This window comes from Typopeltis vanoorti, chromosome 4 (genome assembly GCF_054136105.1).
Source record: "Typopeltis vanoorti isolate ZY-2024b chromosome 4, IOZ_Tvanoo_1.0, whole genome shotgun sequence".
Classification (NCBI taxonomy): domain Eukaryota; kingdom Metazoa; phylum Arthropoda; class Arachnida; order Uropygi; family Thelyphonidae; genus Typopeltis; species Typopeltis vanoorti.
This window is the reverse complement of record NC_143552.1, coordinates 98,473,255-98,487,118: the sequence shown is the minus strand read 5'-3', so window position 1 is coordinate 98,487,118 and position 13,864 is coordinate 98,473,255. Positions and strand designations below refer to the sequence as shown.

At 27.7% G+C, this 13,864-nt stretch overlaps 1 protein-coding gene across 1 annotated transcript in view; it reads left to right on the top strand.

Moving 5' to 3' along the window:
• Pink1 (PTEN-induced putative kinase 1) overlaps window positions 1-13,144 on the top strand; it is a 136,225-nt gene extending 123,081 nt beyond the window's left edge. The window contains exon 9 of the mRNA XM_090391945.1: window positions 12,502-13,144. Coding sequence (XP_090248071.1) covers window positions 12,502-12,774 — 273 coding nt within the window. The 3' untranslated portion in view covers window positions 12,775-13,144. The remainder of the gene's footprint in view (window positions 1-12,501) is intronic.
• Window positions 13,145-13,864: the final 720 nt, after the last annotated feature.

Sequence of the window (13,864 nt, the reverse complement as noted above, 5' to 3'; positions counted from 1 at the left end):
TTTTTTTTTTTTCACTGTGCTAAAATTCTTCAGTTAGGGATATTCAAATCTTGTAGCACTTGTGCATTAGTCTTATGTTCTGTCCATGAACATTTCATTTCAAAAAAGCCAACAGTTTCCTCTCTGCTTCATTTTTTAAGATCCAAGTTTCTGCCCGATAAAGAACTGTTGGTAGTAATATTATACTTTAGTATAATTTTATTAAGTTTATTCATCATGCCATGCTATGGAGAATCTGTGTTTTGTTTAAAAATATTTTTAAATAACTGTACTGCTCAAAACAATTAGGGGATATTTTGGTTTTCTTGTAAATTATAAAGTTATAAAAATAATTTACAAATGTAATACAATTTGTAATAAATATCTCATCCTATCCATATGTAAGAAATATTTATCTATAAAGTACCTAATATTTATAATTATTTGCAGAAATTTTTAATTAGCAGACAAACTAAAATATCTCCTAATTGTTTTGAGCAGTGTATATTTAAATTATCACTTATTAAGATGTGCCAGCTGGTAAAAAAAAAATTGGAAGTGCTGATTGCATGTTGTTTGCATAATTTAAGATAAACTGCATCACATATATTGGTGACAAGTAAAGAATAACAGTATACTGGAGACAAATATATGAACGGTACCTCAAATGGAAGGATTATCCAGATATTTTAAGAAATTAGGGAGATGTTGAAAAAATCAGTTGAACTAATGTTGATAGAATTAACTGAAATATTTAAATTTTGTTTTGAGTGAATTAGACCCAAGAGTTTTTGAATGCATTAAGGAAAACAGCTTGTTAACTTTGAAAAATTTACATAATGTACATAAAAAATGTACATAAATGTAATAAAAAACCATACAGGGACGAAAAAACAACCAAACGGACAAAAGGCTGACCAAGGATAACCTGGATCACTAATATTTAGAAAGCTGCTAAGATCAGCAGCCTTCAAGATCTTTTAAGAAAGACTTAAAGAGAAGAGTGCAGAAGATGGACTCATGAAGTACTCAAACCCATCTTGACAGAAGAGAGAGATAGAACATAACATAATTTGAAGGAGACAGGCCTGTCTAGCTCAGTGGAAGTGGCATTTGCATCCTCTGCACTAGGCTACCCGAAGGTAAATTTAGGTTCAAGTCTAGTTGCTGAGTGCAGGAACTTTTTTTTTAAGCTTATCTTTGACCAGTTCCCGAGTTACTCGGTCTCTGGCACTGGCAAGCGGGTTTTCTCCTCATGAACTCAAGAAAATTAACAGTAGAACCCACATTATTTCAGACAGTAACATATCCTGTTAGGGTTAGGTACCAAGAGATGGCAGCATTTGTTTGCCTGTCTCTTCATCAGTTGCCACTTATAGGTACCAAGAGATGGCAGCATTTGTTTGCCTCTCTTCATCAGTTGCCACTTATAATTAGTTAGTCATGGGCCAGCTATCTCTGATTGGCTACCAGTGGAGATTGAACATTCTCCAAAACCTAGATAGGGTTCAGAGGCATTGCCTACTCCCTGTAAGGGAAGGAATAAAAGGCATTAGCTGATTTTATTTATTTATTATTTGAAGGAGATAAATTAACCTTGGAAAGAGTGCAGAGGCAGATAACAAAAATGATATCAGGATTGTACAGTGTTATATGGATAGACTGAGGGAATGTGAATTCCAAAGGTGGGTAGATAGAAGTAGGAGAGGTGATATGATTTAACATTTACAGTGGGGAGTTCTTATGTTTGGTGGAACAGAAGGAAGGAGTGATAACAAGGGGGCTATCCCTGGAGGTTGCAAAAACTGGTTGTAAGGAAGAGGGCAAAAAGTGATTTCTTTACATGAAGGGCAATTGAACTGTGGAATGCAATACCTGATTGGGTGGTGAGAGCATGAATGTGAAGGAATTCAAGGAGTAGTGTGATGGACTTAGTTTTCTGGAGTTGGTCTCCCATGACGAATCTTGTGAATTCGTGGAAGGCCTGAATAATAATTATATATATAAATGTAGGAAGATTGATTTACTTGATTGATATCCATTTTTTTTAAAAAAATTGAATGACTAGAAACCAAGGTAATTCTGAATGCATACCAAAAGTTTTATGACCACTAAATACTTTTGTCTTTTGCTTCATCTAAGCTTCTACCTCCAAGATTTCCAATCTACCATAGTCCTTGCTCTTGTGGCTTATCTTATTTTGGGCAAACCAGAAGATCTGCCTTTATTCAACTAGAAGAATTGTGATCTTCTAGTATAAGACTTTAATATAAGACTTGTGGTCTTATTTTATTTTATCTTATCTTATTCATATAGAAGAATTGTTTTCTTCTATATGAATATTATGAGCCCAGACAGTCTGGACTTGCTGAGTATGCTATCATCACTAAACATAGTTTATTGGAACAAGACAAGAGTCCATAAGTATTTTCATAGCACATTGCTTGTAAAGAAAATTGTGAAAAACTACTCCATTGTCCTAATTTAAACAGATAAGTTTTAATGTGAGTTTTCCTCTGCTTTTTTATTTTATAGTTATATCCTTTTAAAGAAATACCCAGATTTAATCCAATATATATATAACTGAAGTAATTTTCCTGGGGATTTCTTAAGGGTCTTCTCTTCTAGCTCAATAACTGGGAGATCTCTACAGAACCTCTAATATGCAGACCAGGGCTTTTGAACTAATATCATTACGCGCTTTTTGTGTTGGTGTGTTCCATTAGTAATTTATCTGGATACTGAACAAATGAGAAATAGGCTGGCAAGTTTGGATTTAGCCATGGAATTTGTTTCGTTTTGGCATAAACAAAAAGAAAAGGATGGCAAAACATGATAGTGTCATACTGACTGAGATCTGGTTAAACAAAACTCTGCCATTTTTATCACAGACCTTTCTGTGTGTTCTCTACTGTTTTTCTTCATACTGCTGTCAGGAGCCAGACCAACAAGTGATACCAAGGTTGAAGTAATGCAGAAGTCCTATTTCCAATATCTCTTATAAGGACTTTTTCTTTAGCCTCTTTACATCCACTGCTGGATATAGGCTCCCATTAACTGTCCAGTTCTGTCTGTCTTGAGCTATTGTCTACCTCTTGTCAAACCATTGTGGATCATGTCTCCATCTTGTTCTTTGGTGACTTTTCATTCTTGCTTAATTTTACTCACCTTTCATCTGACAATCTTAATATGGTCAGCTTATTTCCATGCTTTACAACACACAATATCTTCTACTCCAGTTATCTCTATAATTCTAGTATTTCTTATTTTATCCCTTTTTGTTATGTGCAGCATTCTTCTCTCCAAGGCTCTTTGGACCACACACAATCTGTCTTCCTGTTTTTTAGTTGTTGTCCATGTCTCACTTCCATAGGTAAACACTGGAATTTGGAATAATGCAAATATTTATTAAAGAGTTTTTTCTTTTTAGGCATATAGGTAAATCACCTAACAGATAAGCTTTCTAAAGCCAAAAATGCTTTGTTTCCTTGTGTGATTTTCCTACTTGTTTATCTTGTTTTTCCTTAAAACTAATTGACCAAGGTAAATATAGTCCTCCACAATTGCAGTATGATTCTCTGTTAATTTTAGTTCAATTTGATCTGTCACCAGTTTGGTTTCAGTTAATCTTTAAATCTTTTTTCCTGCTTCCTCTATCAAAGTCATTTAGCATTTCCTGAGCTTTATTTTTGCAAAAAAATAAGTGATTAAAATATTTTCCATTGCTTTTAATTCCATTTTAACATAGCAGGAAACAATTAGGGTGATATAATATCACCTCGCCTTATTCCTATCCCAATACGAAATTCTTTTCTCTGATGCTCTAGCTTATATATATATATACACACATGTATCGAGTTTTGATATAGTTTTTAATATATATATATATATATATATATATATATGTATCGAGTTTTGATATAGTTTTTAATATATATATATATATATATATATGTATCGAGTTTTGATATAGTTTTTAATATATATATATATATATATATGTATCGAGTTTTGATATAGTTTTTAATATATATATATATATATGTATCGAGTTTTGATATAGTTTTTAATATATATATATATATATATGTATCGAGTTTTGATATAGTTTTTAATATATATATATATATATATGTATCGAGTTTTGATATAGTTTTTAATATATATATATATATATATATATGTATCGAGTTTTGATATAGTTTTTAATATATATATATATATATGTATCGAGTTTTGATATAGTTTTTAATATATATATATATATATGTATCGAGTTTTGATATAGTTTTTAATATATATATATATATATATGTATCGAGTTTTGATATAGTTTTTAATATATATATATATATATGTATCGAGTTTTGATATAGTTTTTAATATATATATATATGTATCGAGTTTTGATATAGTTTTTAATATATATATATATATATGTATCGAGTTTTGATATAGTTTTTAATATATATATATATATATGTATCGAGTTTTGATATAGTTTTTAATATATATATATATATGTATCGAGTTTTGATATAGTTTTTAATATATATATATATATGTATCGAGTTTTGATATAGTTTTTAATATATATATATATATGTATCGAGTTTTGATATAGTTTTTAATATATATATATATATGTATCGAGTTTTGATATAGTTTTTAATATATATATATATATGTATCGAGTTTTGATATAGTTTTTAATATATATATATATATATGTATCGAGTTTTGATATAGTTTTTAATATATATATATATATGTATCGAGTTTTGATATAGTTTTTAATATATATATATATATATGTATCGAGTTTTGATATAGTTTTTAATATATATATATATATATGTATCGAGTTTTGATATAGTTTTTAATATATATATATATATATGTATCGAGTTTTGATATAGTTTTTAATATATATATATATATATGTATCGAGTTTTGATATAGTTTTTAATATATATATATATATATGTATCGAGTTTTGATATAGTTTTTAATATATATATATATATATGTATCGAGTTTTGATATAGTTTTTAATATATATATATATATGTATCGAGTTTTGATATAGTTTTTAATATATATATATATATATATGTATCGAGTTTTGATATAGTTTTTAATATATATATATATATATGTATCGAGTTTTGATATAGTTTTTAATATATATATATATATGTATCGAGTTTTGATATAGTTTTTAATATATATATATATATATATGTATCGAGTTTTGATATAGTTTTTAATATATATATATATATATATGTATCGAGTTTTGATATAGTTTTTAATATATATATATATATATATGTATCGAGTTTTGATATAGTTTTTAATATATATATATATATATATGTATCGAGTTTTGATATAGTTTTTAATATATATATATATATGTATCGAGTTTTGATATAGTTTTTAATATATATATGTATCGAGTTTTGATATAGTTTTTAATATATATGTGTATCGAGTTTTGATATAGTTTTTAATATATATGTGTATCGAGTTTTGATATAGTTTTTAATATATATGTGTATCGAGTTTTGATATAGTTTTTAATATATATGTGTATCGAGTTTTGATATAGTTTTTAATATATATGTGTATCGAGTTTTGATATAGTTTTTAATATATATATATATATATATGTGTATCGAGTTTTGATATAGTTTTTAATATATATATATATATATATATATATATGTATCGAGTTTTGATATAGTTTTTAATATATATATATATATATATATATATATGTATCGAGTTTTGATATAGTTTTTAATATATATATATATATATATATATGTATCGAGTTTTGATATAGTTTTTAATATATATATATATATATATATATGTATCGAGTTTTGATATAGTTTTTAATATATATATATATATATATGTATCGAGTTTTGATATAGTTTTTAATATATATATATATATATATGTATCGAGTTTTGATATAGTTTTTAATATATATATATATATATATGTATCGAGTTTTGATATAGTTTTTTTAATATATATATATATATATATGTATCGAGTTTTGATATAGTTTTTAATATATATATATATATATATATATATGTATCGAGTTTTGATATAGTTTTTAATATATATATATATATATATATATATGTATCGAGTTTTGATATAGTTTTTAATATATATATATATATATATATATATGTATCGAGTTTTGATATAGTTTTTAATATATATATATATATATGTATCGAGTTTTGATATAGTTTTTAATATATATATATATATATGTATCGAGTTTTGATATAGTTTTTAATATATATATATATATATGTATCGAGTTTTGATATAGTTTTTAATATATATATATATATATGTATCGAGTTTTGATATAGTTTTTAATATATATATATATATGTATCGAGTTTTGATATAGTTTTTAATATATATATATATATATGTATCGAGTTTTGATATAGTTTTTAATATATATATATATATATGTATCGAGTTTTGATATAGTTTTTAATATATATATATATATATGTATCGAGTTTTGATATAGTTTTTAATATATATATATATATATGTATCGAGTTTTGATATAGTTTTTTAATATATATATATATATATATGTATCGAGTTTTGATATAGTTTTTAATATATATATATATATATATATGTATCGAATTTTGATATAGTTTTTAATATATATATATGTATATGTATATGTATCGAGTTTTGATATAGTTTTTAATATATATATATGTATATGTATATGTATCGAGTTTTGATATAGTTTTTAATATATATATATATATATATATGTATATGTATCGAGTTTTGATATAGTTTTTAATATATATATATATATATATATATATGTATATGTATCGAGTTTTGATATAGTTTTTAATATATATATATATATATATATATGTATATGTATCGAGTTTTGATATAGTTTTTAATATATATATATATATATATATGTATCGAGTTTTGATATAGTTTTTAATATATATATATATATATATATGTATCGAGTTTTGATATAGTTTTTAATATATATATATATATATATGTATCGAGTTTTGATATAGTTTTTAATATATATATATATATATATGTATCGAGTTTTGATATAGTTTTTAATATATATATATATATATATGTATCGAGTTTTGATATAGTTTTTAATATATATATATATATATATATATATATGTATCGAGTTTTGATATAGTTTTTAATATATATATATATATATATATATATATGTATCGAGTTTTGATATAGTTTTTAATATATATATATATATATATATATATATATATATGTATCGAGTTTTGATATAGTTTTTAATATATATATATATATATATATATGTATCGAGTTTTGATATAGTTTTTAATATATATATATATATATATATGTATCGAGTTTTGATATAGTTTTTAATATATATATATATATATATATGTATCGAGTTTTGATATAGTTTTTAATATATATATATATATATGTATCGAGTTTTGATATAGTTTTTAATATATATATATATATATATGTATCGAGTTTTGATATAGTTTTTAATATATATATATATATATATATATATGTGTCGAGTTTTGATATAGTTTTTAATATATATATATGTGTCGAGTTTTGATATAGTTTTTAATATATATATATGTGTCGAGTTTTGATATAGTTTTTAATATATATATATGTGTCGAGTTTTGATATAGTTTTTAATATATATATATGTGTCGAGTTTTGATATAGTTTTTAATATATATATATGTGTCGAGTTTTGATATAGTTTTTAATATATATATATGTGTCGAGTTTTGATATAGTTTTTAATATATATATATGTATCGAGTTTTGATATAGTTTTTAATATATATATATGTATCGAGTTTTGATATAGTTTTTAATATATATATATGTATCGAGTTTTGATATAGTTTTTAATATATATATATGTATCGAGTTTTGATATAGTTTTTAATATATATATATGTATCGAGTTTTGATATAGTTTTTAATATATATATATGTATCGAGTTTTGATATAGTTTTTAATATATATATATGTATCGAGTTTTGATATAGTTTTTAATATATATATATATGTATCGAGTTTTGATATAGTTTTTAATATATATATATATGTATCGAGTTTTGATATAGTTTTTAATATATATATATATATGTATCGAGTTTTGATATAGTTTTTAATATATATATATATATGTATCGAGTTTTGATATAGTTTTTAATATATATATATATATGTATCGAGTTTTGATATAGTTTTTAATATATATATATATATATATGTATCGAGTTTTGATATAGTTTTTAATATATATATATATATATGTATCGAGTTTTGATATAGTTTTTAATATATATATATATATATGTATCGAGTTTTGATATAGTTTTTAATAATCCGATATACTTTGTTTGGATGGCAGTTTGTTTTGAACTGATTATTATTTCTGACTGATACAGAGAGAGTCAAAGGCTTTTCAAAATTTATATATACATACATGTATCGAGTTTTGATATAGTTTTTAATAATCCGATATACTTTGTTTGGATGGCAGTTTGTTTTGAACTGTTTATTATTTCTGACTGATACAGAGAGTCAAAGGCTTTTCAAAATTTATAATCACTAAATGTGCAAGAAGGTTATATTCATTTTTCTATTACTTGGTCAATGGTATGGATATAATATATTGTAGAGAACTTGCTTGTTCATAGCTGTGCATAATACAAAAATCTTGTGATCCTATTTAATATAGAGAATATAAACTCTTAAGGACAAATGAAAATGAATAATTGCTTTAACAAATTTGGTGTGAAAATCAGCAATAAACAAACTATGAAAATAGAATGGAAAACATCAGTTGCATAATGCTAACTGCATTCTTAAATGCTAATAATGTCAAGTTCCTTTCTAAAATTTTTCTGAGATTCTGCAATTGATACCATCTATTCACTTTCCTAATTTTTCTAAGAACTCATATCCATAAGTTTTAGTGAAGAATCTGTAGAGCATATCAGGAATCATTGTCAAGGTCTTAGAGAAAATAGTCAAGAGGAAAATACAAGATTGGATAGAAGAAAATGGGATACTGTATCGGGGACAGCATGGTTTTGTGAAGGGTAGGTCATGCCTCAGTAACTTGCTCATGTATTATAACACAGTGACGGCTGAACTGGATAAGGGTAATGGGTTTACGGTGATTCTACTGGACCTTGCCAAGGCCTTTGACAGGATTCCACATGGAATTCTAATCAGTAAATTGCAGCATATGGGAATGGACATAGGGTTGGTGAGATGGATAGGAGGGTGGTTGACGGAGAGATATCAGAGAGTGGTTTACTCGGGAGTAGAGTCCACAAGACGGCCTGTGACTAGTGGTGTGCCACAAGGATCTGTTCTTGGACCACTGCTGTTTAATTTGTTCATAAATGATATAGGAAATGATCTGAGAGGAACAGTTCATTTGTTTGCGGATGATGCGAAGTTGGGTAGGGCAATAGTGAATGCAGATGACGTCAAAATTTTGCAGGATGATTTGGATAGATTGGAGGTCTGGGCTAAGGAGAATGGATGTCAGTTTAATGTGGCAAAATGTAAGGTTATGCATTTTGCGGTGAAAAGATTGGCGGCAGTTTACTGCATTGGTGGAACCCTGCTCCAGGAAATTGATGAGGCACGAGATTTGGGAGTGTTGGTAGATAAGGAATTGAAATTTAGGGGACACATTGCAAAAGTAACCAAAACAGCTCATCAAATCACTTGGTTGCTGAAGAATACGTTGACAAGCAGAGACAAGCAGGTTATTGTTCCTCTCTATCGAGCCTTGATAAGACCCCATCTAGACTACTGTGCTCAGATTTGGTCACCTAGGTTTCTTCTTGATGGGGAGGAGGTGGAGAGGATCCAGAGGCGAGTGACCAAGATGATAGCAGGTCTGTGGAATGAACCATATGAGAACAGGTTGAGAATTTGTGGGTTGCAAAAATTGGTAGATAGGCAGAGGAGGGGAGATATGATTGAGACATTCAAATTACTGAAGGGTTTCTATAAAATTAATTCAGAAGATATTTTTGAGAACAGGGCTGGTTGTGGGAGGACTAGGGGACATCCATGGAAACTGGGCAAAAGTGTGGTTAGTAAAGGTGTTAGAGCTGGGTTCTTTACTTTTAGAGTAGTGAATGAGTGGAATGCGCTCCCTGAGTCTGTGGTGGATGCTGTGACAGTGAATGAGTTTAAGGCGAGGTATGATAGATACTGTATGAATGTCAAATAGTTGTGATGAATATGATTTGGGGCCTCCCTCGATGAGTCTAATGACTCCCTGGAGTTGCCCGTAATAATAGTAGTAATAATAGTAACATTCAAAACAGTTCAGTTGATTAGGTGATTTAAATAATGGCAAATTAAATTTGGAAATAGATAACAGAATAAACAAACCTTATATGGCAGAGAACCAGTTGAGCAAGAGAAATTAGCCAAAACACTAACTTAGCTGAATGAACCAGTATAAACTTATGGATATGAATTTTTTAAAAAAATTAGAGAAGTGAATTGCAGAATTTCAGGAACTTGACGTTATTGGCTTTTAAGAATGCATGAGTAGAGTTAATCTAAGTTAGTATAAAGCAAAATGGGAGAAGAAAGGCAGGAATAGACCCCAAGGAAGACAAAGATATACATGGATTAATGCAGGTAATAGTTTCTTAGAAGACGAAAAAGTAAGATCTACGTATGTGAATAATCTTCACACAAGATTATAATAATAATCTATAATCATTTTTAGATTATCCCTAGCTAGTTGTCATTTAAGACTATTTATGGAGAAAGATAATGTATTCTTGGCTTATCAGACAGCATTTGACCTGTTGAAAGTGCCATGCAGCAGTTCTTGTGTCTAGTTGTTCAGGTACTCAAAGCATCTCTAAATTCCTTGATAAGTGGTATTACCTATTATGTTATGAAAACAGAACAAAATAAAGAAGCAGATGTTGAAAGTATAGTTGTTGATAACATAAAATGCTATCTCTGATAGCAAAGTCTAAAAAAGACTTGAAGATTAGAAAAACCATCAGGACTGGAGGGAAAAAAAATATTACTTCATTTACAAATAACGGTGTGGAAGAAGCTTGCTAAGAGGAAGCCAGCAAAAGATAATGAAATTGACTTTATGATAGTCATACCTGTTGAAGATACATATTAGGAATGATGATTTTTTTTTTTTTTTTTTTTTGTTTTCAGATTTTAAAATTTACCTTTAGGAGTTCAGAAGATGATCAGAGTTTTTTCAGAGACTAATGACTTCACATCATCGATGTGATTAGTCTCTATATACAAGTAGCTCAGACTGAAGATACTTTAGGCACACAAAGTTTGTGCATGCACTTGGATGAAACCAAGAATTTAATTTCTTGATAGGTAAAGTTTCGAACATGTGATGAAGATTAGAACTAAGAAGCAACCAACATCATGTGGCTGGTGCATGTGTTGTAGCAGTTACAATTCATGGCTGTTGATGTTTGAATGTATACATGCTCATTCCTTGTATGGTTGGGTGTTTGAAAACTACTTCCTCGATGTGTTTGCATAGGCCAGATTAAACACATTAGTAGACATACCTAGTTTGAACTGTATTACCATAAACAGTATAATATAATAAATTTAGTTTAATCCTTTATCCAGGTGTAAGCAAACAAAGTTTGCACCTGAAAATATCTTCAGGACTGAGGTAAGGTGGTGCAACACCAGGCAACTCAGTAAAGGTGGAGACCAAGGTCTCAGTATCTCCCATAATGCAAAGCACCTCCTTGCAGACATGTATACTGCTGTGCATTAAGGGAAGGGCCGCTACCCCAACCTGTTTTCAGGTGCAAACTTTGTTTGTTTACGTTGGATAAAGGATCTTTCTCTAAATCCAGAGTAATTCAATAATAAGGTGATACACCTGTTGGCAACTTGTATAGGTAAATATGACCTCTCCTATTGCTTCTGCCTTGGAATCTCCACATTTGGGTCTGCCTCCCACTGACGAGACCTCAATAAAGGTCGAAACTGGTCTGGGTAGTGGCCCTTCCCTTAATGCATAGCAGTGTACATGTCCGCAAGGAGATGTGCTTTGCATTATGGGAGATACTGAGACAAGGAGTGATGAGAGCTTGGTCCACCTTTGCTTGGAGTTTAACCACCTTACCTTAGTCCTGAAGATATTTTCAAGCACAAACTTTATTTGCTTACACTTGGATAAAGGATTAAACTATATTTATTATATAGTCTAACCAAGTGTAAAATAAATTTCCATAAACAGGTTTATACTGAAATAATGTACAGTAAGTCTTTCTTTTACATTTAATAATATTTGGGAGTTTATTCTAAATGATCTATGGCTAATTTAATGCTTCAGTGAGCATTATTTTATAATTGTTTCTTGAACTTTTCTCTTGCATGTTTAGCGACCAAATCCAACACTGGCCGCCACAGTTTGTCAGCTGCTTCTTCATGTACCACCAGAACTGAGAATTGCTGATTTCACAAATTGCAGAGTGATAATCCAGTGGGTGGTTAATTTTGCTGCTGTAACTGCATGTCAAGTTCTGTCTAAACATCAGATAACAAAAATGATTCCCATTGAGTTTCAGCTACGTCATTCTTTCTTGTCAAGAGTACACCTCTCAGAGATATTAGAGGCAGTAAACTACATAAATTCTAATCAAGAAATTCAGTGAGATTGCACTGACTTTGTAATCCGTGATTCTTTTAATATTTATTTTTCTGTTATAGAATAACTGATGTTAAAGTTAAGACTAATTACTATAAATAGACAATAAGAAAATTCCCTTCATAATTATCTGATTAATTTGTTCATTTAAGTTTTTTTTGTTAAAGGGAGAGAGGGAAAAAAACTAACTTAGATATATAGTAATGTATATATCAATTTTTACCATCAATGGCTTATTATAAACTACTTCACCAGCAAATAAAGATGGTACTGTATTAATAAATTGGATATCAATTTTTACCATCAATGGCTTATTATAAACTACTTCACCAGCAAATAAAGATGGTACTGTATTAATAAATTGGATGTTACTTTAATATAGTATTGCTATTCTTCCACATTATTTTCCACAACAAATGGTTGGGTTGTCAAGTCTTTACTAAGACTTTATGCAGGACCTGTTCTAAATCTGGAGCACTGCAATAAATGAATTACCAGTATCTCTACCAATTGTGTTTGAGATATTTGAATTAACATGACCTTATGTCATGCCTAATTGCATTTGTTCAATAAGAAAATTATAAAATCTGATAATCATATGTCTCTACCAATTGTGTTTGAGATATTTGAATTAACATGACCTTATGTCATGCCTAATTGCATTTGTTCAATAAGAAAATTATAAAATCTGATAATCATATGCATTGAACTTTAAGGTATCAAGGGAGTTCATTTTTTATTCATTTAAGTTACACCATGTCAAATCAGAAATGCCACAACAAATTTCACTATAAATCAGCACAGTTAAGAATTGCATTCTCAGAAGTGAAGCTGTGATAAAATATGTAATACATTCAGTAATTTATAATTTTTGATAATTTTTGAAGTGAGGAATGTAAAATAGAAGTACAACTAATCAAGTTAGCATAATGGGGAATCTATTAACTTTATATTGAATTTAAAAGAAAAAAATATTAGTATTAGTAATATGCAAAAATATTGATCAGAAACTGATACCACTGACCTGGGTGGTCAAATGGTTATCTTATCCGGGCAGGGTCTGAATTCCACCATAGGCATGGATGTTAGTGATATTA